Source organism: Stegostoma tigrinum, chromosome 2, assembly GCF_030684315.1.
Source record: "Stegostoma tigrinum isolate sSteTig4 chromosome 2, sSteTig4.hap1, whole genome shotgun sequence".
Lineage (NCBI taxonomy): Eukaryota > Metazoa > Chordata > Chondrichthyes > Orectolobiformes > Stegostomatidae > Stegostoma > Stegostoma tigrinum.
The window spans coordinates 23,752,024-23,779,488 of NC_081355.1; the positions used below are offsets into that span (position 1 = coordinate 23,752,024).

Consider the following 27,465-nt stretch of genomic DNA (forward strand, 5'->3'; position numbering starts at 1 on the left):
TTATTTATTTCATAAACAGAGGTGTCGCATTTTCAATCCTCCAATACCCCAAGACTAATCCTGTGTTCAGATGACCTGGAAAATTTGTAACAATGCTCTGCGATTTGCTCCCTCAGCAATCTAGGATACATCCCAACTGGGCCTGGTGACTTCTCTACCTAAATGCTGCCAGCCTTTTTAGCACCTCCTCTTTGTCTATCACTATACTACTCAGTTGCTGAACACCCACATTTTCAACTAGGCCATTGTCGCCATCGTCTAATTTGGTAAAGATAAGTAAATTACGCATTTGGTATCTCTGCTATTTCCTTAGCTTCAGTGAGCAGCTTAACCCGCTTGTTCCTTATGGACATCACTCTACCCTTCACTGATCTTTCACTAATGTGTTTGAAGAACATGTTACATTCTTTACTAAAGCCTGCCACACTTTATTCCAGCTTTAGCCATGCTCCTGATTTCTGTTGCTATTATTATTCTGGTATGTATCATTGACCTCCTTTCTCTTCTGTTTTTTTCTCATCAATATCCTTGGTCACCCAGGATACTCTCATTTTGGATACTCTGTATTTAAGTGCAAATCTCTTTTGCCTTTATAATTGCCTTAAGATTTGCTCTGTTTTGGAAGTGTTTTATTCAGATTTGCGTCTAGAAAATTATTTGTGCTGTGATTCTTGCACCTTTTTGGTTACTGACATTAGTTCTGCTCTGTGGGGAAAAAACCTCACACTTGCAGGTAGGTTCCAGTCTACAAAACCTGCTTCACTGGAATAATAGTGTGATATCAGCCCATCAACGTTTTCCCATTATGTTGTCGTAATGGAAAATGCCTCAGAATTACATCTGCTCAGCATTTGCAGGACTGCAGAATGATTAACCATCATTCCTAATTATTCTTTTCTTTCTTGATTGAAAATTTGCAACTGCTTTGAAACTCACCACATTGTCATGGTTAGAGCCTGCTGTGCTTTCCTGTACTACAATGTCTGATCTTCCAAAAGACTCATTGGCTCTAATGGGTTTTACGATGTCCAGCAGCCAGGAAACGTACAAGTTCAAGTCTTTCTTTCTCTTTACCCAGGTCTTGGGTGAATGGCCTATGACTAACCTATTGTGCCCATTCTGTTTCTGTTACTTCTGATTTTATTTCAACATAACTTGTATCCACTAAGTTCACCTTATTCCTGATGTTTTCAATTATTGCATTGCTTTCCTAGATGCAATGATCTGAAAGTGCAAAAAATATCACTTGTAAGGACTGTATGTTTAACCAGTACAAAGATAAGCTGCAGAGCTGGGCTGAGAGGTGGCAAATGGAGTTTAATGCAGACAAGTGTGAGGTGATGCACTTTGGTAGGAGTAACCAGAAGGCAAAGTACAGGGCTAATGGTAAGATTCTTAGTAGTGTAGATGAGCAGAGAGATCTCGGTGTCCATGTACACAGATCCTTGAAAGTTGCCACCCAGGTTGACAGGGCTGTTAAGAAGGCATACAGTGTTTTAGCTTTTATTAATAGAGGGATCGAGTTCCGGAACCAAGAGGTTATGGTGAAGCTGTACAAAACTCTGGTGCGGCCGCACTTGGAGTATTGTGTACAGTTCTGGTCACCTCATTATAAGAAGGATGTGGAAGCTTTGGAAAGGGTGCAGAGGAGATTTACTAGGATGTTGCCTGGTATGGAGGGAAGGTCTTACGAGGAAAGGCTGAGGGACTTGAGGCTGTTTTCATTAGAGAGAAGAAGGTTGAGAGGTGACTTAATTGAAACATATAAAATAATCAGAGGGTTAGATAGGGTGGATAGGGAGAGCCTTTTTCCTGGGATGGTGACGGCGAGCATGAGGGGGTATAGCTTTAAATTGAGGGGTGAAAGATATAGGACAGATGTTAGAGGTAGTTTCTTTACTCAGAGTAGTAAGGGAATGGAACGCTTTGCCTGCAACGGTAATAGATTCACCAACTTTAGGTACATTTACATCGTCATTGGATAAGCATATGGATGTACATGGAATAGTGTAGGTTAGATGGACTTGAGATCAGTATGACAGGTCAGCACAACATCGAGGGCCGAAGGGCCTGCACTGTGCTGTAATGTTCTATGTTCTAAAGCTTGATACATGAAACTGTATGTGGCAATTGGTTGTACTGCAGTAATATCTACTGGTTGCTGCTTAAGTTTCACCGTTATCTGTGTGTGTGTGTGTGTGTGTGTGTGTCATATTTCATCTTGCTGTCAATCCTTGGCTACTCCCTGTTTCCCCTCTCTCTTTTTCCCTCAGTGTCGTTCTAACTTCATTTCAGAATCACCAAGAATTTTCAGATTCAGAGGTACGAAAGCTAGAACAAATGTAAGAAATCAGTTGTTTAAGACAATATCTGCACGTGGCATATGCAGTAAAAAAAATCGTCTTTGGTAAGACCATTTCTGAAGAAGGGTCCAGATCCGAAATGTCAGCTTTCCTGCTCCTCTGATGCTGCTTGGCCTGCTGTGTTCGTCCAACTCTAACCTTGTTATCTTTGGTGAGGGAGATGTTTGCTAACTGGAAAGCTGAATAAACAACTTAAAGAACAGCAGGTGCTGGAGAAACAAACCAAGTCTGGCAGTATCTGCCTTCATCAGAACAGGAGTGTTGTTTTGCAGAAATGTATGCTTACAGAAGGAGGTCACTTTCCTAAATAATTTTGAAATGTGGCTTTGGAGGAGAATAAGATGGATCTGCTGAGCAGAAAAAGTAACAAATGAACTGCTTTGGAGGATGTGCAAAGAAACTTGTTGAATGTAATTGGAAAAAGGTAGACAGTCTGGAAAAGGTACATGTTCAGTGGAAACTGTCTTGTGATCTTGGAGGAAAGATTTCAAAGAAAAAGGTGAGCCAGATTAACAGTGTGGGTGACATGAAAACTGAAGGAAGTTGTATATAATTGAAATAAATCAGAAGAAATACAGAAAGACAACTGAGTTGAGGATCAGAGCACAAATGCTGATGATGAAACTCAAATTCATAAAATTGTAGAATGGATTTACATTTTGTGCCATTTCTTGTTTTGCTCCCCTGAACTATAATCTGAAAAGTCAACAGGATGAAGAGAGATGAATGCAAGTGTTGATGGGTGTTTTCTTGTTGTAAAGTTTTAAATCCAGTAATTGAAGTTGTGATAGCTATTGAGGAAGTTGTCTTAGTTGGTTAGAAGCCTCGTGAAAAGAATGTGTGATCTGGTGATGCTCAGTTGAATGTTAGGCTGCAGTTGGGCTGTCACTGCTTTGGAATTGCAACTTCTCATGTATCAAAAACAATGATCAGCTTGCTTCCTGTAATATAATATTCCATCCAATAAGAAGCCTTATCAACATTTGTGATACTGTTATGTGGCATATCATTGCAATGTAGTGTAAAGCTCATTATTTTAAAGTTTATATTCAAAACATTTTCTAATGTTACAATCTGTCAATATCACTAGTGTCATTGAAAAGTGAGCATAGTTTCATGTTTTTCTTGCATCTGAAAAGAGATGAGTGGAGCATTGTTTAATCTGTTTACTGAGACTCTGCAATTGGCATAGTTTGACAGCGTAAAGTATCAGTAATACTTGGCTGTTATTAGCTGTGCAACATATTTGATCACCGGTGCAGTAGAATGAGCATTATGGGCAGGTTGCACAGTTAGAAATCCAGTACTTGATTTACCTTCAATCTCACATACTTTAGCCCACATATACTTTATTTCAGTGACTTCAGTTGTTGTTACACAATGATGGTGTACATGAATGTGGTTGAAGGTGGAAGAATGAGTTTTGGAAAAGTCTTACTGTAAATCTGTATCTGCTTATTTATATGTCCTGCACTGCTTGAGTCATTCTAAATAAGATTTTTTTTATAAAATAATATTTTTCTGCTCTTTGCATGTTAATTGGGATTCTTCAGTATTTGCAACTGAGTAAATTCATTTCAGTTTGAACTTTCAGAATAAGTGATGTGTAAGAGTTTACTAAAACGTCATTGCTATAATGTCATTCTTCTCCGTACAGATATATGCCGAGTATGTCGTTCAGAAGGAACCCCAGACAAGCCTCTTTACCATCCTTGTGTGTGCACTGGCAGTATCAAATTTATCCATCAAGAGTGGTAAGTTTGATATGTTATGTAATAGGCTTTAACTGTTTTGCAAAATACTGTTTGGTAGGTGTGAAAAACATTACAACAAGACACAACTTTCTGCCCATATTGGCTGTCTTGAATACAGTCATGTAAATCATTATCTCAGTTGTGTTGTGCTACCTAACTTTTTGAAATATGAGTGTAGTTAGTTAAAACTTAGCCATTTGCAGTTGAGATGGGAAGTTAAAACATGAATATTGGATGGTTCGAAAGTGATTCAATGTATTTTGTGTTTATCTAATGACTGAAGCACTTGAATAATTGACATTAGATGGAAGAATTTAATTTAAAACTAAATATTGGAAATGTAAAACAAAAAAGAACTAGACATGTATAGCAACTGTATCAGTATCTGAGAAGAAAGATTAATCCTTTGTATCTTCTAGTTAAATATTTGACTTGTTGCTGGCCTGGAATTTTCTTCCCCTCCTCTTCTCCAACCCCCCCCAAAAAAAAATCCTCCATCTGAACTTAGAAGTAAAATCATGATACTTCATAGGAAAGCCATTCAGCACAACCTGTTCTGCTGGATAGGGACCTGCTAGAAAATTCCACTGTTAATATCTGTGTCACATTCTCTAACATTGTAGCACTTGCTTAATACTACTTTAAAGCAACTATCTGCAGTATGTACTCAAGTCTGTAGAGAAGAATAAACCTATAAATTTCTAGTCTGATTGGGAATACTACAAACTGAAACAAGCTGAGAACTGAGATGGGGGCAAGCAGTGACAGAGACATGGGACCCAATTTTCTGACGAGTGGCAGTCTCAAGCAGTTTGTCAATCTGGCCCTTTTTTAATGAGCAAAGACAATTGTGTTTCTGAGAGAAGACTTTATTCAGGGCCACCTCATGCAGAGCTGTATTTCCATTTTGACAATTCATTCTTTGTACAGAGGACAGTGATCTCTTACCCTTGTCAAGACAATCAACTGCATATTCTGAAATTTAAAGGAGCTGGCAGTCACTTTTACAGCTACTGTCAAGCTATAAGTGTATGAGGTACATACAGGAGCTGGGGAGAATGATATAAAATACCACTAAGTAGGGTGCTAGCTGAGTATTGCCCGCTACGCAAGTAGGGTGCCAGCCAGCTGGCTAAGAAATGAGATGCTAAGTGGGTAGGATGCTATGACGAGAAGATGATGATGGGCAAGTATTGCACATGATGCAGTATTTTTGGAGGGGAGGGGGGAGAGGGGTTGCTTACATTCTTCTCTTCCCTTACTGTTTCAGTTTCTTCATCCTTTGGGACAAAAATTTCCCAATCCTCCAGGCTTTGAGCTATCTCCAGCATTCTTAAAAGCCACTTCCTTTGTAATGCGGCCTTGAACTTATTTCACAAACCATGGTTGATTCACTTTTCTCTGGGGAATTTGAGCTTGGGAGAAATGTTATTAGTTGCAGACACTGTAAAATTTATTCAAAACCAGCCATTACCTGTCAACAGGCAAATTTTTGCCAACTTTGTAAATCATTGATAGCCAACTTGTCCTTCATACCTGATATAATTTTCTTTGCTCAGGCTTAAGACCCTAGTTTCAAAATGAACAATGCCGCATTTGTGTAAAATTCTCCCATAATACGTTTACTATTTCCCAAGGTTCCTTTGCAGCAATGCTATTAGTCCTTTCTCAACACTGAATCCAAAATTGTCCAATTCATAGGTGGTTCTAGGAACCCAGCTTATGCATGCTCTAGGAATTTGTACTGTACTGCAATTGTGCAAAATTGGTTAACCGTGTTTGTGTGTGTGTAAAGACTCAAGCCATTATTCATTTCTTTTTTACCCAAGTTATGTACTGAAGTTAGTTGTGTCAAACATTAACACTGCAGTTTAGTGTTCTGTTAACAATTCCCACCAATACTGGCTTTGCCTTGCTGTTTCCTAGCTCCAACCAAACTGATCCTATATCTTGAGCCTTCTGAGATACTGTCTTAGTAATGTGGGATTGTCTCCTCTAAGTAGGAATGCCTGTTTTTCTTTTACAGTTCCTGTTCTGGCCTTGCAGTATCTTCCTTACTAACATTTGAATGTTGTGTCAAAATTGGAAAAGCCATCCCACAGACAAGTTATGCATAACATAATCATACTTATGGAATCTCACCTCAGATAATATATCCCAAATGTTATAATCACCATCCTTGGGTATATGCACCACCACTGACTGGGTAGGCCCACCAGAGGTGGTACTGGGAGTTTACAGCATTTCAATTCTGAACCCCTGAATTCTTAAGCATCAGATCAAACTTGGACAAGAAAACCAATGGCTGATGACCACTCGCTGCCTACCTCAGCTGATAATGAGTACTCCTCCATGTTGGAGACAACCTGGAAGATGCATTGAGGATAATAAGGGCACATATTGCTTTCTGGAGTGGAGCAACTTCATATGTACATTGCCAAGAATGTGTTGGTGGCAGCACTGCTGACCAAGCTAGCCAGATCCTAAAAGACATAGCTGCTGAATGGGATATGTGCAAAGTTGTGAGGGACTAACAAGAGGACAAAACCAACTTTACAGTGTCTTCACCAATCTGCTTATTGTTGATAAATTTGTCTGTGATAGTTCTGTTAAGACTCACCATTGACAATCCTGATGGAGATGGAGATGAAAGACCATTTATCAATCGGATACCCTTTTATCATGTTATGTGGCACTAACAACCGACTAAATGAATTAGAGTTTGATCAGATCTAGTGTAATCAAAAACTGGGCAACCATGAACGGTTTGGGTGATGAACAGAATAGTATTCAACCACAATCTCTAACCTCATGACCTGGTATACCCCCCCCCACTTTACTGTTAACATCACACTAGGGTGCACACCTGGCTTAATGAAGCAGGTAGGAAGACATGCCGGCTCCAGCATCAGGCATACCTTCTCAGAAAAAAAATCTGGTGACAGTGCAATACTGGATTGTTTACGTGACGAACAGTAGTAGCAACATGCAATTGATAGGGCCGTGATCCCTTAACCAGCAGATCAAATTTAGGATAATTGAGCATCTCACAGAAGGTGGCAACTCAACAAATAAACCCATTCTTGATGGGAGAGACAGCAAATCAGCACGAGACAAGGTGGAAATATTTGCATTAATATTCAGCGAGAAGTGCTAAGTGGATGACCTATCATGGCCTCCTTCTGAGGCCAACAGCATCATTGATACCTACCTTTAGCAAATTTGTTTCACTCTTTATGATAAATAAAGCACTGAATACTGCATAGGCATGGATGTTGATAAGATTCTCGCAGTAGTGCTGAAGATTGTGCTCCAGTTTGGCTGTGCTCCTGGACAACGTTAAAAATTGCCCAGGTACACCCATCCTTGAACATGCTCAAAGTAACGGAAGAGATTTTTGACAATGTAATCAAATAGCACTTATTTGGTAATATACTCATTGGCACTCCTTTTGGGTTCTGCTACAGTCTGCTTAGCTGCTAACTTCATTTCAAGTTTGCAGACAACCCAAAGCTGGTGTGAATGTGAACTGTGGTGAAGGTGGAGAGAGGCCTTGGCCTAACTTGGGCAAGTTAAGTGAGTGAGCAAATACATAAACATAATGTGGATAAATGTGAGGTTATCCACATTTGGTTGCAAAGGGAAAGGCAGATTATTTTTGAATGGTCGTAGATTGGAAGGGAGTGGGGAGAGGGGGCTGCAAGAAGACCTGGGTGTCCTTGTACAGCAGTCATTAATTATAAACATACAGGTGCAACAGGTGGTGAAGAGCGCAAACGATATGTTGCCTTCCGAACAAGAGGATTTGAGGACTGGATTTGGGTTCTCTAAATGAAATTGTTTAGAGCCTTGATGAGATTGCCCAGAATAATCCTGATGTAATTTGGTCTCTTTTTGGGTCAAATGCTGAACTCCTTTTTCCAAAAGCAGTGGGTGTACCTACCTTATGTGGACAGCAGTGGTTCAAGAAAATAGTTCACCATCACGTTTGAGGGCAGTTAGGGATGGGCAAAAATTGTTGGTCTGTACAGCTATGCCTGTATCCCATGAACAATTCTTTTAAAAACATATTGATATCAAGTGACCAAATCAGTCTCAAATAAATCAAAGATAACAAAGTGTGGAGCTGGATGAACACAGCAGATCCAGCTCCATACTTTGTTATCTTGGATTCTCCAGCATCTCCAGCTCCCATTATGTTTGATCTCAAATAAATCAATGGTGGCTTTGTAGATGGGGGTATTTGGATATAGTAATGATATGCAGCTGTTTATAGAATTTGCAGCTGCTGGAAATGAAACTAAATTATACTCTGTTAAATATCTGCTTGAATGTGGTAGTTAGTGCATACCACATTTGTATACTGAGGAATTATTGAACAAAAGTTAAAACAAACTTTATTAAAAAGCGCATGTGGGAATAATACTGCTAGTGTTTTATTATGCTATGAGAGAAACATCATTTTTTTTGTAAAAAGAAAAGTACATGTCATGCTTGACAGCACTATACTAATATTGTTCAATTTTTTTTCCAGTTTAGTTCAGTGGCTCAAACACAGCAGAAAAGAATACTGTGAACTATGCAAACACAGATTTGCTTTCACACCAAGTAAGTACAGTAACTAATATCTCAGTTTTGTGTGCTTTTGGAGATCCTTTCTATTCTGCTGATTGTCTATCGCTAATTAACTTAAACCACACATTATGTGCAGCTAGTTTGTTGAGCAAGGAGGTTGCTCAGAGACATTGATGCCCAGTTATTGCCAGTCAATTGATTTGCTTTCGTGTCCTTCTATGGAGTAAAATTGTGATCAAGAAGTTGACAAAGTAGAGCATCAACTCTTGCACTGTCCAATAGTGTTTGTTAAAGGCATGGTTTAAAATAGCGCATTCACATTTCCTTATGTAGATGGAATAAAGTGCTTGCATATTAAACAGCTGGTTTTGCAAATTTTCACACTTCTTTCAGTACTTTGTGACCAAATCAAAGTAAACTTGGAGTGCTAGTTGGTGCTGTCCCTAGTTCCATCAATGGAAATGGATAACGGTAACAGCTGCATTTTGCTTTAGATGGCATAAACAGGATGCATATGGTCACCATAGGTTATCGATGGTTCTCAAACGTGGAAAAGGTTATATATTTTTGATAGTGTCTTTTAAACTTGTTCAAATTGTGTAAATATTACAGTTTAGAACTGCAGTCTTCTCAGGTTTGTACTTGTTTCAAATTGACATCAGGAAGTTGTGTACATGTTGTCTTCTGGCAAAACTAAGACCAGATGTTACTGGAATCGCCCAGAATAGAATTAGAAGCTAATGACTGGTCTTAATTCTCTTGATGAATATAGCAATGCTTTGTCAATATATGTTTGTGCATCAAATGCAGAAATGGAGTAGAATGTCCGAACAGGATTTAAATCTCGAACTTTGGAAGCCAAACACTTTTTTGAGTACATATGTTTTATGGTTTAAATGAAAAGGCTGAATGTGTAACTAAGTTCTTTTAGGAAGAAAAACTATCAAACTTTGCTGAGGAAGACCCAAAAGTTAATTCTGATTTTTCTTCACGAATGCTGCCAGACCTGATGAGCTTTTCCAGCAACTTCTGTTTTTGTTCCTGACGTTCAGCATTTGCAGCTCATTAAATTTTCATCAGACTTCACTGCTTTTTTCATAATTCCTTTGTATTTGATAGAGAAAGTATCAAGATGGCATGTCATTTCAAGGGCAGCTAGATATGGGGGATAGGTGCTGGCCAGCCAGCAGCACACATGCCCCATGAGCGAGTGAAAAAAGGGTTCACGTGCAGCTCTACAGCAAATGGAGTTGCCATCTATTGCAATGGAGAATAGAACATAAAATTAGGAAAGCTTTGCTACACTAGTGAGACGACATCTGGAGTTTTGTATATAGTTCGACCTCCTTATTTACAAAAGGATATGCTTGCATTAGAATGAGTTCAGGCCTGGTTCACTTGACAGATCCTTCGTTGAGGGCATTTTGTTTTAAGACAGTTGGAAATTTCCAGTGGAATTTAGAAGAATGAGAAGAAATTTTAGTGGAGCGATTTAAGATCATGAGGGGACTTGACCGGGTGGGTGTTCCTAAGTGGAAGAGACGAGGATTGCGGAACACAAGTTAAAATTAAAAGGTCTCCCATTTACGATGGTGATGAGGAAAACTTGTTTTTTGAGTGTGGAACTCATTCCCAGAGAGTAGTAGAAGCAGGATCATTGAACATTATTCATGGAAACTGATTTTTGGCTACAAGTTGGAGTATTGAGAATTGGCAGCAAAATGGTTTTGAGGCCGCAGTCAGATCAGCTTGATCTTATTGAAGGAGAGAGCAGGCTCAAGGAGCCAAGTTGCCTACTCTTTGTTTTTCATTTGTGTATTTATACATCAAGTAACTTCAGTTTCATTGCTTACCTACCCCGAAACTTCCTTTTTTCTCTGAATTTGTCATTTTTAAAGTAGTGCTAGATTTCATGGTAGGAACCATGTACTTAGTTCCTACAAGTATTTTATTAATTGTAACTTGAAGAGATAAACCTTTAAAAACTATTTGTAATTTTCTTTTCTGGATTGTTTATGTTAAACTGCAAAATTGTTTATGAAAATAAATTATTTGGGAGGGAAACCCATCAAACTTCAGTGTTTTTTCCATATTTTCTATATCAAGTACAAAGACTAATATAGACGATGACATGTCGTACCAGTGCAACAATATGCTGTTAATAAAGGGATGGAGCCGATTTCATTTTGGAGTCTTCACACGTTGGGAATCTTGAGTTTTTTTTGTTATTGGGAATAAACATGGAGGAGTTCGGACAGTTCAGTGTGGGAGAGTTGGATAAGTTTGTGTATAACAATTGTACTTTGCACTTTGGATTGTGACTGAGCTAGAAATGGTCGACAACTGAGGAAGTAGTTGAATCTTAGCTCCCTTGATACATATTCCGGAGAAATTCGAAGTAGAGAAGCGAATTTTCTGATCAGAATGGAGAAACATTCTTATGTCAGTGGTGCATTGACCCTTCTGCCTTTGTCGCATAAATTGCAGAACATGCATGTACCCATTAACTTCAAGCCCACCTAGATTTGCTGCGGAATCCATCAGCTTGGGCTTTTTGTACTTTGGGTGGCTTGCATGATTGAAACTTTAGCAGGCAGCCTGGACTGAATTGTACAGAGGATATTGTAGGCATGCTGGTATGCCCTGATCATCCTCATGAGAGCTATCAATCTAGATTGTAATTCAAATCTTGTCAAGGGCTGAATGAAATAATGCACCAGTACATCTCTGGAGTTGTACTTGATTGGATAGTCAGAATTAATATTTAGTATATTTTATTGTCGGTTCTTCCTTTCATTTCCTGTAGTAAAATGTATATTTAATGAGCTGGCGTGCGAGAATAGCTTACCAGGAAGTTGCATGCATTGACCCTGATGTTGACTTTGTTTTCAAGAAGCAGGAAGACTAATTCAGTATAAATGGTGTTAACATGGGTGGTTTGCTAATGTAATAAATGCTCTGGAATAGCTCGTGCGAGTCAAATATATTCGCTAAATTATATTGCCATGCTGGGAAACGTATCATTACTCCTATTCCAGTCATTTTTGAGTGACTAACCTAGATCAGTAATGATTCTTAGGACAGGATTATTGGGAATCTTTACTGGCAAGTACATAGTCATAAAGTGTATCATTTTAATGCCAACAATGCATAAAGAGTGAGGCAGCGTGTGGGAGTTTGGGGTTTGGGGTTTTTGCCAGTAGTGCAGTCTAGGCTGACATGGTGTGAGACCTAATTGCAGGACTGGGTAACTCTCCCTTTCCAGAGATTTGTATTAGCTCTAGGAGTTGAGCGGGGTCCCTTCCCTCTTGCATGCCAAGCTCCTGACACTGTGCACAGCTGGACCCACTTGTGACTGAGAGGCGACGATTTACTCAGAGACCACTTGGTTTAGAGCTGAATGAGCTATGTTTAGTTCATAGTGAGGAATAATTCCTTTACTTTGGATGGATTTTGCTGTGGTGAGTTATTTTTAGGAACTTCAGTGGTGTAAAGGTTTTTGATTCTGTCGTGAGGCATGTGTTGGATTTTAGTGCTGTGGTCGGCTTCATTGGGGGATTGGTTTGTTCATGTGGCAAGATATAAATGTTTTAGATGGATTCGTATTGGTGATGAGACTTGGAATTTAGTGATGCAGTCAGGAGTTGTGGGGGACATTGTTTTTGAGGCTTTTTTTATGGAGGTGGGGTTTTACTGACAGTTAAATTGCTTCAGGGCTTATTAATTTGTCAAGATGGGTGTTCTATTAAGGGGAATTTTGGCTAGGTTGTTTCATAGGATGAAGGGGCAGAGTATCCCTGGAGGGCCACGGAATGGCAAATCTGGGGAACAAGATCGCGTCTGTGTCTTTGATCTGGACTCTTGAATTTCTACATTAACACCAAGTCATAGTGGCTAAGGGAGTAAACAAATTCAGAATCTGGCGTGGAGTCCTGGTCAGGCAGTTTGTTTTCCTTCAAGTTAACACATTCCACCAGTTGCTGCAGTCACCCCAGCTCCAGATATTTAGGCTTTTGTCTTTCCTCGGAATATCAGTCACTGTGGCGAAGGGCTGGATACAGATGTTATGGGAATTTGGGCTTCCTAAAACCATGTCTAGGTTACACTTGGAAACTGGAATGTGAGGACCTGGCATGGATGACAACCCACATTCTCCAGCAAGTCTATGTAAAATGATCCTGACTGACCATGAACTACACAACCTTTGTGTCAACAGAGATAACAAGGTGTAGAGCTGGATGAACACAGCAAGCCAAGCAGCAGCAGAGGAGCTGGAAAGCTGACGTTTCGGGTGAAGAAGCTGACCCTTCTTCGGTGTCAACATCACTGTTTTATAAGAAGAGGTAACACAGTGTGGAACTGGAGGAACACAGCAGGCTAGGCAGCATCAGAGAAGCAGGTAAATTGACGTTTCGGCTTGGGACACTTCAGAAAATCTGAAGAAGTGTCCAACCTGAAACAACAACTTTCCTGCTCCTCTGCTGCCTGTCCTGCTGTGTTCCTCCAGCTCTACACTGAGTTATCTCTGACTCCAGCATCTGTAGTTCTTCCAATCATAGTTTTATTTGAAACCAGGTTAGTTGTTGTAGCCAAAATTTGTGATATTAATTGAACGGGCTGCTTGGAAAAAGTGCTGAGACCACCACAAGCATGGTATTGGCTTGTAGCTCAAGACTGGCTGTAAGTCAGTTGAGTCACCAGTAGTGACCTTGAAGCATCTCATCTCCCCATGGACGATAGTTGAGGTGCAGTTAACACTTTGCGCACTTCTGCACCATATGTATATATCGCCATCTCAGCTGAAGAGCATCTGTATCCTTCACAAGATGTTGTTCTGAGAAACATTGTGAAAAGTAAGAGGTTTTGGTGAAGCCACTTCTGGAATACTACCTTTTAATTTTGGTCTCAAAAGATTTGCAAGGATGTTGCCAGGATTGGACGGCTTGAGCTATGGGGAAAGGTTGAATAGGCTGGGGCTCTTTATCCTGGAGTGTCAGAGGCTGAGGGGTGACCATATAGGGGTTTATTAAATTGTGAGGGGTGTGAATAGGGTGAATAGCCAAGGTCTTCTTCCTCAGGGTAGGGGAATCTAAAACTCAAGGACATAAGTTTTAAGGTTTGAGGGGAAAGATTTAAAAGGGACCTGATGAGTGGTGTGTATATGTGGAATGATAGAACGAGCTGTTAGAGGAAGTGGTGCAGGTATGTACAATTAGAACATTTAAAGGGCATCTGGACAGATATGAATAAGAAGGGTTTAGAGGGAAATGGGCCAAATGCTGGCAAATGTGACTAGATTAGTTTAGGATATCTGGTCAGAGTGGGCAAGTTGGACCGAAGGTCTGTTTCCAAGCCGTATAATTCTGACTCCGTGTAAGTTGTGTCTCCTGGATGACTTCATTTCAGGTGTTGGAGTAGTCCAGAAAGTTTGGCAGTCAGCATGCCTTGGTCATCAAGGAGTGGGCAAAATCAATGATAATAAACCTTTCCTCTGTGAAGATTAACAATAAAGTGCTTGCCTAGCCCGCAATGCTCATATCCAATGGAAAGAATAATTGTTATAAAAATGGCTTGGATGACTGCTACCTTGGTGATAGTGCTCCCAAGGTGATGCTAAATTGATGAATTTCAGGATATTGTTTTAGCCCCACTTTATTTGTTTAAGGTGTCATTAACAGATATCAAAATTTGTTTCAAGGCCTTTGTCCTTTGTTTTTCAGGACCTTTCTTCTTGTTTTTAGCCGATTCTTTTTAAATTTCACTAATGACTTAGTACAGTTACAAGTATAATTACCTGTTGTGGTTGGTTGGCTTACCGAGCTGGTTTGTTGTTCCGCAGACGTTTCCTTACCGTGCTGGGTAACATCCTCAGTGCAGCCTCAGATGAAGTGTTGGTGTGTTTTCCTGCCTGTCTTTTTAAACTCTGGGGTCCGTTGTGATGGATTGCCTCACTTCTGGGTTTCCTCCCTGGTGGAATGTATATGGGGTCGAGTTCAATGTGTATATTAATAGCATGCTTCTTGGAGTGCCATACTTCCAGGAATTCTCGTGCTTGTCTCTGCCAAGCCTGTCCCAGGATCTTGGCGTTGTCCCAGTCGAAGCTGTGGTTCTCCTTGTCCATGCGGATTGAAATGAATGAGTATTGGTTTTGTCTTTTTGTTGGTGTTCATGTACTCTTGTTGTTAGTTCCCTTCCTGTTTGTAGTGTTTCTCGCAATTGCTGCAGGGGATCTTGTAGATGACATTGGCCCTGTCCATGGTGGGGGATGGGTCTTTAGTTCGGGTGAGCACTTGTCATAGGGTTGATGTGGGTTTGTGTGCCACTCTGATGCCCGGTAGTCGTAGAAGTCTTGTGGTGCGTTCTGACGTGTTCCAGATGTAGGGTAGTGTGATGAGTGTGTCAGGGCATGTGGGTTCTTTCTGCTGTTCCTGTAGGTATCTCCTGACCCAGTTCTTTGGATATCCATTATCCTCGAACACTTGGAAGAGGTATTCTTTCTTCTCTTGGCGTAGTTCCATGTTGCTGCAGTGTATTGTTGCCCTTTTAAATAGTGTTTGCACGCAGCTTCATTTGTGTGTGTTGGGATGGTTACTATTGAAGTTTAATACCTGATCTCTTCGTGACTTTTCGGTGTACTTTCGTTTTCAGTTCCCTATTTGTCTTGCACTCTACCATGATGCCCAGGAATGCGAGTTGTTTGTTCTTCTCCTCCTCTCTGGTGAATTTTATTCCAGTGAGGGTGTTGTTTGAGTTTGTGTGTCTCTTCTAATTTGGCCCATTCAGTGACAACAAAAGTGTCGTCTATGTAGCGTATCCATAGTTGCGGTTGGATTTGCGGAATGGCAGTCCTTTCCAGTGTTTGCATCACGGCTTTTGCTATGATTCTGAAGATAGGTAATCGCATGGGTGTCCCGTTGATTTGCTCATATGTTTGGCCATTGAGGGTGAAGTGGGTGGGGAGCCATCTTGGGACACATCCTGGGACAGTCTAGGCATAGACAAGCCCGAGAATTCCTGGAAGCATGGCACTCCACAAAGTATGCTATTAATAAACACATTGAACTCGACCCCATATACATTCCACTACGGAGGAAACCTGGAAGTGAGGCAATCCATTGCAACAGAGCCCAGAGTTTAAAAGTCAGGCAGGAAAACACACCAACACTTATCAGAGGCTGCTCTGAGGATGTTACCCAGCATGGTAATGAAACGTGAACAGGACAACAAACCAGCTCAGCAAGTCAACCAACCTCAACACCCACAACTCGAGTTACAAATCTACTCCAAAACCTTTTTTTTAATTTATGCTGAATACTTTGAGTTTCTGTCTTTAGATAGATAAATGAGGAAAGCGACTGTGTATAAACTTTTACCTTGGAATTTGCTGAAACCCTCACTTGTGTTCTGATTTGATGTATTTGACACATCTTGTGCTTCTTAATCCTGAGGTTGTATAATGTTCATGTGAAACATCTTGAGACACTTAATTATCTTAAGAGATGCTAAATCAATTTAACTTGCTGTACTGGACTTCATTATATAAATGTCACTTTGTTGTCCATCTGTTTCCCCCATCTGCAAACTTATTTTGCTAAAGCTAAAACTCGATCCCGATTGTGTGTTTACCAGAAGGCTTTGGCTTAAATTACTGGAGCATGTCATGCCAACTTGCGTCCCAGTCACCATCCTCAAATTGGGAGGTAGCTCCCTTCAACTTCTGCCATCTTCCCTTTTAACTAGCTTATCTTGTTGTGAGTGATCAAAAGAGGAATAGCCTATTATCCTTTGAATAAAGGATATGAATGTAAAATAAGCAACTGCTTATGTTGGTGCAAAGTTTTGTCCCTGTGCAACTTCGTATTGAAAATGCACCAGTAAAAGTTCGGGGATTTATTTTCAATGTAGACCTCAATAGTTCCAACAGTCATTAAGATTGACACTAGCTGAACCTAGAAAATGTGTGTTCTGCTGGCACAGAGATTGCTGCTGATTCCTGTGCTGATTTTGACCTTTTGCACAGCAGTTGTAACTGCTCCCATTTTCAATTCCACATTTGGGAGTCAGAGTTAAGAGATGGATCTCATGCTACATTGGAGAGGAAATAGATTGGGAGTTGGGATTAAGAGTACTGCATTCAGAGGAGGCCAAGTCTCCTAGTGTCTGTCGTCCAACGCAGAATGAGCAACATGTATATCTGATGATCTTGAAGCTTTGTGGAGCCAGCTCCAGGATCTACAAAAGGGTTGTCAGAATCACAGGAAGTATTGTTAATGGTGGATAACCTGTTTCAGATCTTAATTTCATTTCTGTTTACCCTTGCAGGGTATCTGAAAACATCGTAAGATCCGCTTCTCTTTCATCCATTGGGATCAATTTTCTTCTCAAATAGTTGCTCAGTGGGACAAATTTTAATTGACAGTCAGATCCAACCACAGAATTCCAGTCAAATGTCAGGTTCAGGTGGTTCAACATTTCAAAATGTTGAAAAGAACTGTTAATGTAATCTGATCAGATTGTTTACTATAAAACTGATAGGGCAGAATTACCAAGCCTGTTGTTAATGTGCAGCCAAGTTTAAATGTTGCTATAAACGTTTAAAGATTTGTGGGTAACCCTGTTATCAAACAGCTGTTTACCCTGATCCTTTTCAAATAAAGGATCTTTGAAGAAGGGGGAATACAAGTCAAGGACACAAAATGATGTAAGGTTGGTAAACATCTGGAAGTGTAAGTTAGTTTAATGACTTGGGTGCAGTGAATAATCAGTTTGAAGTTAACCGCTATGTTTCCAAATTTTAGTGATCTAGCTACACATTTCTGGTGTTTTGTGTTCCCCTTTCAAGTGAGGAATTGGATTTTATTTTGAAAGGGATGGACACGTGCAGACCATTATCACATCAAGAAATCTTCTCTTAACTGCACAGCCTCAGCTGCTCTAACATTATCCAGGTAACTGAAGCACTTTGTCCTTGGAACTATTCTTGTGAATCTGTTCTTGCCCTCTGTCTCATACTTCGCAAAGTGTTGCTGTCCAACACTGGCCTCAAGTGGCATAATCTCCAATCTACAATTTTTTTTGTTACTTTTGTACTCTAGCAGGTGAAAGTGAGCACTGGTTTTCTGGCCCAGAGATAGTGGTACCACTACTGCACCATAGGACCTTTGTGTCCAAGGCCACGTAAACTGTTATCATGACAGCTGTGCTTTGCTGTACTGAAGATAACAAGATGGTGTTTGAAGTGCAGTAGGGCATTTATGAAAATGTGGCACAAAAGGAAGAAATAATTAATGCAGAAACACAATAAAAGCAACATTCATGAATTGCACTGTCACAAGCATGGACTGAAGGAGCAGCTTATCATGTGATATGTATTGCTTGAATCTCGTGAATTTCAAGGTGAAAAATGCTCCTAAAGGTGAGGTTGCTTTATTTTGAGCATGAGCCTACAAGAAATTTACAGGCTTTAGTTGACTGATGCTGTTGAAACCTTAGCTCTTGACAAACCTGATATCCCTACATTTGCCCATTCAGTTTCTGGGTGTTGGAGGGATGTCAGAAAAAAACTACACGTTACCCGTTATGTAAACCTGAGACCCTACCCTTGTAGGGCCTCCCACCCATCCACCTCCTCTAACTTTATACACCAGGGACAAATCAAGGTAAGCTTCTCTTTTTTTTAACTTTGTTAGGGGATTAGCAGGGATGGCAGTGCAGGTAGAGGAATGTTCCTCCTGCATGATGTACGAGGTGAGGGACACCATTAGTGTCCCATCCAAATATGGCTGCAGGAAGTGCATCCAACTCTTGCTCCTCCAAGACTGCGTTAGGGAACTGGAGCAGGAGCTGGATGAACTTCGGATCATTCGGGAGGCAGAGTCAGTGACAGACAAGAGTTACAGGGAAGTAGTTACTCCTAAGTGTGAAGAAAGCTGGATAACTGTTAGGGGGGAAAAAGCAGTCAGTGCAGGGATTCCCTGTGGTCGTTCCCCTGAAAAACAAGTATACTGTTTTGGATACTGTTGGGGGGGGGGACTTACCAGGGGCATGCAGTAGGGTGCAGGTCTCTGGCACAGAGTTTGTCCCTCTTGCACAGAAGGGAAGGAGGGATAGGAAGAGATTGGTAGTCATTGGGGACTCAGTAGATAGAGGGACTGATAGAAGGTTTGCCAGGAACGAAAGAGACTCACGGTTGGTGTGTTGCCTCCCAGGTGCCAGGGTCCGTGATGTCTCGGATCGTGTCTTTGGGGTCCTGAAGACTGAGGGTGTCCAGCCCCAAGTCGTGGTCCACATAGGTACCAACAACAGAGGTAGAAAGAGAGAGACAGATGTCAGGCAGGATTTCAGGGAGCTAAGGTGGAAGCTGAGAGCTAGAACAAACAGAGTGGTTAACTCTGGTTTGTTACCCATGCCACGTGATAGCAAGGCAAAGAACAGGGAGAGATTTCAGCTGAACACGTGGCTGCCAAGGATGGTGCAGGAGGGAGGGCTTCAGGTACATGGACAATTGGGGCTCATTCTGGGGAAGGTGGGACCTCTACAAACAGGACGGTCTCCACTTGAACCAGAGGGGCACTAATACGCTGGGTGGGAAATTTGCTAGTGCTATTCAGGTGGATTTAAACTAACTCAGAAGGGGGATGGGAAACTGAGGTATAGTCCTAGTACACAGGAGGATGAGCGTAGAGAGGACATGGACAGGGCCTCACTGTCACAGGAGTGTGCTGGCAGGCAGCGAGCTGGATTGGAGTGTGTCTCCTTTAACACCAGGAGTATCCAGAATAAGGTTGGTGAGCTTGCAGCATGGATAGGTACCAGGGACTTTGTTGTGGCCATTTTGGAGACATGGATAGAGCAGGGTCAGGAATGGATGTTGCAGGTTCCAGGGTTTAGATCTTTCATTAAGATCAGGGAAGGTGGTAAAAGAGGGGAAGGTGTGGCTTTGTTGGTCAAGGACAGTATAATTTTGGCTGAAAGAACTTTTGATGAGGACTCGTCTACTGAGGTGGTATGGGCTGAGGTTGCCGAGGAAGGTTTATCGACTGAGTCAGTGTGGGTGGAAGTTAGGAACAGCAAGGGAGCAGTCACCTCGTTGGGGTTTTTCTACAGACTCCCAAATAGCAGTAGGGAGATCGAAGAACTCATAGGCCGACAGATTGTTGAAAAGTGCAAACGTAGCAGGGTTGTTGTTATGAGTGACTTCAACTTCCCCAATATAGATTGGAACTTCCTTAGTGCAGATAGTTTGGATGGAGCCGTTCTTGTCAGGTGTGTTCAGGAGCGTTTCCTTACTCAGTATGTGGACAGGCTGATGAGGGAGGAGGTCGTTTTGGATTTGGTGCTCGGCAATGAGCCAGGACAGGTGTCAGATCTCATGGTGGGAGAACACTTTGGCGACAGTGACCACAACAGCCTCACATTTACCATAGCCATGGAAAGGGAAAGGAGCAGTTACCAGGGGAAGATACTTAACTGGGGAAAAGGAAACTATGACGCTATCAGGCAGGCGTTGGGAAGTACAGATTGGAAGCAGTTGTTCCACAGAAAGGGCACAACAGACATGTGGAGACTGTTTAAGGAGCAGTTGTTGCGAGTGATGTATAAGTTTGTTCCTCTGAGACAGGTAAGTAGGGGTAAGATTAAGGAGACTTGGATGACGGGAACAGAGGTGCTTCTCGTCAAAAAGAAAAGGGCAGCTTACGTAAGATGGAGGAAGCAAGGGTCTAGCACAGCTTTAGAAGATTACAGGCTTGCTCGGAAGGAGCTCAAAAGTGGACTGAGGAGGGCCAGGAGGGGGCACGAAAAAGGCTTGGCAGGAAGGATTAGGGAGAACCCGAAGGCATTTTACGCATACGTGAGGAATAAGAGAATGATCAGGGAGAAGGTAGGGCCGATCAGGGATAGCGTAGGAAACTTGTGCGTGGAGTCTGAGCAGATAGGGGAAGCTCTAAATGAGTTTTTTGCTTCGGTTTTCCCTAAAGAAAGGGACCTTGTTGTGAATGAGAACTTTGAGGAGCAGGAAAACGAGGCTTGGACAGATCAAGATTGAGGAAGTTGATATGCTGGAAATTTTGGCAAACATTAAGATCGATAAGTCCCCAGGGCCAGACCAGATTTATCCTAGGTTGCTCCGGGAAGCGAGAAAGGAGGTTGCTAAGCCGCTGGCGAAGATCTTTGCTTCCTCACTCTCCACAGGAGTCGTACCGGAAGATTAGAGGGAGGCAAATGTTGTTCCTCTTTTCAAGAAAGGGAATAGGGAAATCCCTGGAAATTACAGACCAGTCAGTTTTACGTCTGTGGTCAGCAAGGTTTTTGGAATGAATTCTGAGGGATAGGATTTATGACTATTTGGAAAAGCATAGCGTGATTAAGGGCAGTCAGCATGGCTTTGTGCGGGGCGGTTCATGCCTTACAAATCTTATTGAGTTCTTGGAGGAAGTCACGAGACAGGTTGACGAGGGCCGAGCAGTGGATGTGGTGTACGTGGACTTCTTCAAGGCATTTGATCAGGTTCCCCACGACAGACTCGTTCATAAAATCAGGAAGTATGGGATACAGGGTGATTTGGCTGTCTGGATTCAGAATTGGTTGGCTGACAGGAGGCAGAGAGTGGTTGTAGATGGTAAGTATTCTGCCTGGAGGTCAGTGCTGAGTGGTGTCCCACAGGGCTCTGTTCTTGGGCCTCTGCTCTTTGTAGTTTTTATAAATGACTTGGATGAGGAGGTTGAGGGGTGGGTTAATATGTTTGCTGATGACACAAAGGTTGGAAGTGCCGTTGATAGTATCGAGGGCTATTACAGGCTTCAGCAAGACATTGACAGAATGCAGAGCTGGGCTGAGAAATGGCAGATGGAGTTCAACCTGGATAAATGCGAAGCAATGCATTTTGGAAAGTCGAACTTAAATGCTGAATATAGGATTAAAGGCAGGATTCTCGGCAGTGTGGAGGAACAGCAGGATCTTGGTGTTCAAGTGCATAGCAAGCTCCCTCAAAGTTGCCACCCAAGTGGATAAGGTTGTTAAGAAAGCATATGGTGTTTTGGCTTTCATTAACAAGGGGATTGAGTTTGACCCCCTAGGTTTTGCTGCAGCTCTACAAAACCCTGGTGAGACCACACTTGGAATATTGTGTCCAGTTCTGGTCACCCTATTATAGGAAAGATTTGGAGGCTTTGGAGAGGGTGCAAAGGAGGTTTACCAGGATGCTGCCTGGACTGGAGGGTTTGTCTTACGAGGAAAGGTTGACTGAGCTCGGACTTTTCTCTCTGGAGAGAAGGAGGAAGAGAGGTGACCTGATCGAGGTGTACAAGGTAATGAGAGGCACAGATAGAGTCGATAGCCAGAGACTTTTCCCCAAGGCAGGATTGACTGCCACGAGGGGTCATAGTTTTAAGGTATTAGGAGGAAGATATAGAGGAGATGTCAGAGGGGGGTTCTTCACCCAGAGAGTTGTGAGCGCATGGATTAGTTTGCCAGTGGTAGTCGTGGAAGCAGAGTCATTAGTGACATTTAAGTGACTGCTGGACATGCACATGGACAGCAGTGAATTGAGGGGAATGTAGGTTAGGTTATTTTATTTTTGGATTAGGATTATTCCACGGCACAACATGGTGGGCCGAAGGCTGTACTGTGCTGCACTTTTCTATGTTCTGTAACTGCTCCATACTCCGGATTACCACTTAATAATGTTATGAGAAAACTGCCTGTTTTTCTTTTTTATTAAAGTTTTTAACTTCTCTTCATATTGTCAAAAAATGAAATGGATAATCGTGCAAAGTGACTTGAACCATCAGTTTGTAAATGTGGATCATAAGTGTGGTATTACACCTCTTTTCGATAAAATGTAATAATTGCTTGAAAACTGTTTGGTCGACAGGACTGTGGGTTGTTTCGCTACCAGGATTTTAATAAGTGCTGTATGAAACTGTGACTGTGTTCAAGGAAGCTCTTGAAAAATATCTAATGTGCAGTTGAATCTTTCTCCCCAAAATTTTGGCTTGCAACTGAAGGAGTAATTCCTAGTCGTAAAATTGGGGTGAATTTTTCCTGATTGTTTAGTGATTAATTGTGTAATGGCAATGTTGATTAAAAACCAACAGAATCGTAGATTTATGTGGTGATTTTTGGTGCCACTGGACACTTCAAAGTGCTTTGCAGACATTGAAATACTTTTGAAGTGGAACCATTGTTGAAACGTAGAAAACGAGACAACCAATTAGCACTTTGGCAAATGTCCCCAAAAAACAAACTGATAATCAGTTAACCTGTTTTCTGTATTGACTAAGGGATAAATATTAACCAGGACACTGGGAACATTGCCAGTTCTCTTCCAAATTGTGCTTGGGAGTTTTGTACGTTCACCCGGAAAGGAAGATGGGGTTTTCTAATTAACAACAAATGAGCAAATGATCCACAGCTATTTATAAACATTATAACACAATCTTTGGGCATATTGACAAAAATAATCCTGTGTTAATTTTACTAAAATAAAATGTTCTGCTGTGCAGTATGGTAATTCTGAAGACCATCAGAACAGGCACAGCAGATGGCTGTTTGGCCCCTTGAACTCACTCTCCCAATCAATAGGATCATGGCTGATCTGCCATTTACTCACATCTACTTTCCAGCCCTTTAACCATCAACCTGATTCCTCTACTGATCAAGAATCTATCCATCTCTGCCTTAAATATACGTAAGATCTCTGTCCCCAACGACTTTCAAGGAGTTCCAAAGAAACTCAACCATCTGCGAGAAGAAATTCCTGCTTTGATGAGCACCTCACATTCTTCTAAATTGCAATGAATGGAGGCCCAATCTGTTTAACCTTTGCACATAAGGCATATCATGAATCATTTTCAAAAACCCCCTCTGAACTGCCTCCAATAAAATATCGATCTTTAAATAAGAAGGCCAAAACTGTTCACAGTTCTTCAGATAATATCTCACCAGAGCTTTGTACAGTTGCAGTGCGATTTCCTTACTACTGTAGTCCAAACCCCTCAAAATAAGGGCCAACATTTCATTAGTCTTCCTGCATACCTGCTTCACCTATCTGCTAGCTTTGTGTTTTGTGCGCAAGATCCCCGCAGTGCCTTTGTGTTGCAGCGTTATGCTGTTTTTGTTTGATATTTACATTGCACTCTCTTCTTTTGTCCTCCCTTCCAAATGAACATCACATTTTCCCCACATTATATTCTTTATGCCAGCATTTTACCCACTTTGCTTATCAATATCTCGCTTGCAGTTGAAAATACTTCCAATATGTTCTATTCAGTCCCTTATTCTCAGACCTTGCCTTGAGATGGTGCCTTTAACGAGTTTAATGTGAAACATATCCATCTGATCATTTGCTCAGGCCTGGGCGATCCATCCAGCTTTTGATTTTTTAGATTCATTGTAGTCATACCCATTAATGCAGCAGATCTGCATAATTTATAACTGCTTTACCATTCATATTTCAATCAGGTAGTGCTTCTTGCTTTATCAAATCTGAGCTGAATAATCAGAACTTCCATTTTGACCTCATTGTTATTTTGAGTGGAAGCAAGTCCCAGCAAATATATTTTACTTTTTTTAAAAACTAATCCCTTGATTCTTATTTCATTCTTGTGTTGGGTTTGTCTATAATGAAATTTGAATTTGTTTTTTGCCCGCCAGAGCTAGAGTTTTGACGGTAATTAGGCTTGTAAAATATGATTAAATATTGCTGCATATGTTAGCTATGAGGAGCATTTAATTTTAACCGTGGGAAGTTAATGAACATATATTATCTGACAGCCACCTTGAAAGTCTGTGAACTGACCAATTTAACGCGTTCGCATACTTCTGCCATTATTGCATTTGTATCATATTGGCCAGAAAAGAATTGGTTTTTCAGGTAAATAACTTTTTGAATAGAATTACAGCACAAAATGCCCCATTTAACATCAGCTGCTTCCATTTTATACAGAGCTGTTGTTTTTAGAATTTGCTTAAGTGTCTTGTGGAATAAATGTATCAAACAATGGATAGAGTATATCAAGACAATCTAGGTTTCAAAGGTGAAGATGCTTGGCTACTAATTGCCAGTGAGAGATCTCGAGAACCTAGCAAATTACACTGTAGTTGTAGTTCTATTTTAATTTAAAATGCTGATGTAGGTTTAAAAGTGGCCATCTTAATTTGCCAGAACATTGTGTAACCAGGAAGTTCACTTTAATTAACATTCAACTTTACTGAACTTCCATGTTACTATTTATGACATGGATTGATGCAACACTTATGCTACCTCAGTCTGACACTAGTGCTTTGTTTGGCTCATGTTCATTGTACCAAGATTTCATGTACATATTGTACTTCCGCAGAAATATAGAACAAAACTTGCGTTAGCTCTAAATTTCAACCTGTTCCCTGTCCGAACATTGACTTTCTGAATAAAAGTACTTTTGGTCAGTGGAATATCCTTGATGGCAAAAGGATAATTCGTCAAACGTTCCTGAGCCTGTTGCTCTGACGTTCAGCTCTATGTGGCCATGTCATTAATCACACACTGGTATTTCTGAAGTCTTGCAGTTGCAGCTGCTTCAGCAAATTAAAATCTTGAGATTTTTCCTCAATCACTCTTTCCAAAAACAATTGTTTTCAGAAATGGGAGAAATCACCTGGCATCTTGTTCTTAAAAGACTTCCCTCCATCTGAACCAGATAAAGGAAAAACTTTCTCCAAGCTAGTCACTATTTGAGAATGGCTTAGCAAGGGTCTACTGTTACCAGTAATGTGATTTGGAGGAAGCTTTGTTTAAAAATAATCTTTTAAAACTTAATCTTGAAGAAACAACTCAATGTCGACAACTTGAAAGAAATTATTTTTACACAAACCGTCAAAGCTCAAGTCTTTCGTGCTATATCAAGGAATTTGATTGTCATAGCATTTAAAGATCTCCAGAAGTTTCACCTTATTATTGAAGTTAATTTGGTATTTAAAAAGTGTGGTAACACATCACTGAACAACTTATCTGGCCATGGACAACTTATTTTTGTATAATGTCAACTATGATGAATTCCAGGGATATTTTTCAAGTATGTTTCATATTCATTTCGTGTTTCTAATATCTTTCCCCTACTTGTCCACTCACGGACAATTTGGAAACAATGAAGATCAATTAGTAAGCTTTACTTTATGGTTCCCTGTCTGAGAATTCTTAAATGTGATGATTGCTTGCCCTGCTTTGTTATTCCCTTTACTAGAAATTTGTAGATCCCTTGACTTGGCAAAGATTTCTTTAACAGAAAAGTGAAATTCACATATGCATTTGCTGTATTCTTGTGGGTCAGTTTCTTCGAGGTCACTTGCAAGTGCTCACTTTGTGCCAAAATCATAATAACCAAATCCGTAAGAATTTTTGACGACTCCTGTCCAGGATGTTAGCTTCAGACAGAATGTTTCATCTCATTGAAGCAAGACTGGGTATGCATGTTGTGCGCAGAAAAGAAAGGACAGCAAATTTACCATTTGAGTTTGATTTCAATTTTTGTCAAGGTATTCAGAATGGGTGGAATCATGCAAGTTATGGCACAGCCCGTTCACCCAATTATGCAATGTCTTGCTTGGTGCTATCTAATCTAATTCTATTACTTTGCTTCTTCTCAGATTTAAATATACTACTTAATGTCAGGGATTATAATTGTGTTTATTACTAGAATAAGTCACTGCTTCACATTTGTTCTGTTTTAACATTGTGAGCCAGTTAATATAGTAGTTTCAGTGTATGTACCGAAAGCTGCTGGCTTCACTTTGAGTTTGAGTTTGATTGCCACAGACACAAATGATGCAGCAGGTTAAACTTCATAAATTATTCGAGTTTAAAAGAAAGTTGCGGCATATGAAACTCCCATTTTCTGGAAGTGGATTTTCAAGCTCTAACTGTCCTGAACGTTTTGCAATGTGCACTTCATTGCTAAATATGTTTAAGATGTTACGCATTCTAAATAATTGTATTTTTAAATGATTTTGGATAAATATAAGTTTGTTTATGAGAAACATGTTTCCTTTTCCAGTTTATTCTCCGGATATGCCATCCAGACTTCCAATTCAGGATATTTTTGCAGGACTGGTTACAAGTATTGGTACTGCAATAAGATACTGGTTCCATTACACATTGGTGGCCTTTGCATGGCTGGGAGTTGTACCCCTTACAGCATGTAAGCATTAAACTATGTTTTATAGCATTTAATCTAGTTTTAAATCATTACTGAGATCTACAAGCGGCAGGATAATGCAACATGTATTTATGTATTTGTAAATAATGTTGGACCAATTGGTTTGTTTTCTGTTTGCTCTTAAGACTCCCATTAGTTCCGCCCTGAAAGTTTTAAACTCACATTATATTTAAGACTAAATTGATCAATTTAAGTTACATAGAGTGGTACAATAAAATTTTGAATGATACCGTGTTAAAGGTACTCTGACCTTTCGTGTCTCTGCCAGTTCATTGGTAAACTAACTAGTTCTTTTGGTTCTTCAATTTTAGTCTTTCAAAAAAAAAATTTTTAAATAGTATTTTCCTATTACTTTTAATAGTTCTTCAGTATTTACTTTGAGTCTTGAGCCTTGCAGAAGTTGATGAAACATGTTGCAATTGAAGGCATTTTGAGAAACTAAAATTAATTTTATTTCATTTACCTTATCCTAATTAACGTGGTGAATGAAAACTTCATTTGTTCTTAATTCGGCTATGGCTCCTATTTTGTACAAACTATTAGGAATGTTTCACTTCCTAGTCTCCACTGTGGCCTTGG

The 27,465-nt window shown here is 40.5% G+C and overlaps 1 protein-coding gene across 3 annotated transcripts in view; it reads left to right on the plus strand.

The window, feature by feature from the left end:
- Positions 1-27,465, plus strand: part of marchf6 (membrane-associated ring finger (C3HC4) 6) — a 90,226-nt gene that overhangs the window by 20,445 nt on the left and 42,316 nt on the right. For all 3 annotated transcript variants that reach the window (XM_048555359.2, XM_048555376.2, XM_048555368.2), the window contains exons 2-4: positions 4,021-4,117; positions 8,652-8,725; positions 26,725-26,868. In XM_048555359.2, the coding sequence (XP_048411316.1) occupies positions 4,021-4,117; positions 8,652-8,725; positions 26,725-26,868 (315 nt within the window). The remainder of the gene's footprint in view (positions 1-4,020; positions 4,118-8,651; positions 8,726-26,724; positions 26,869-27,465) is intronic.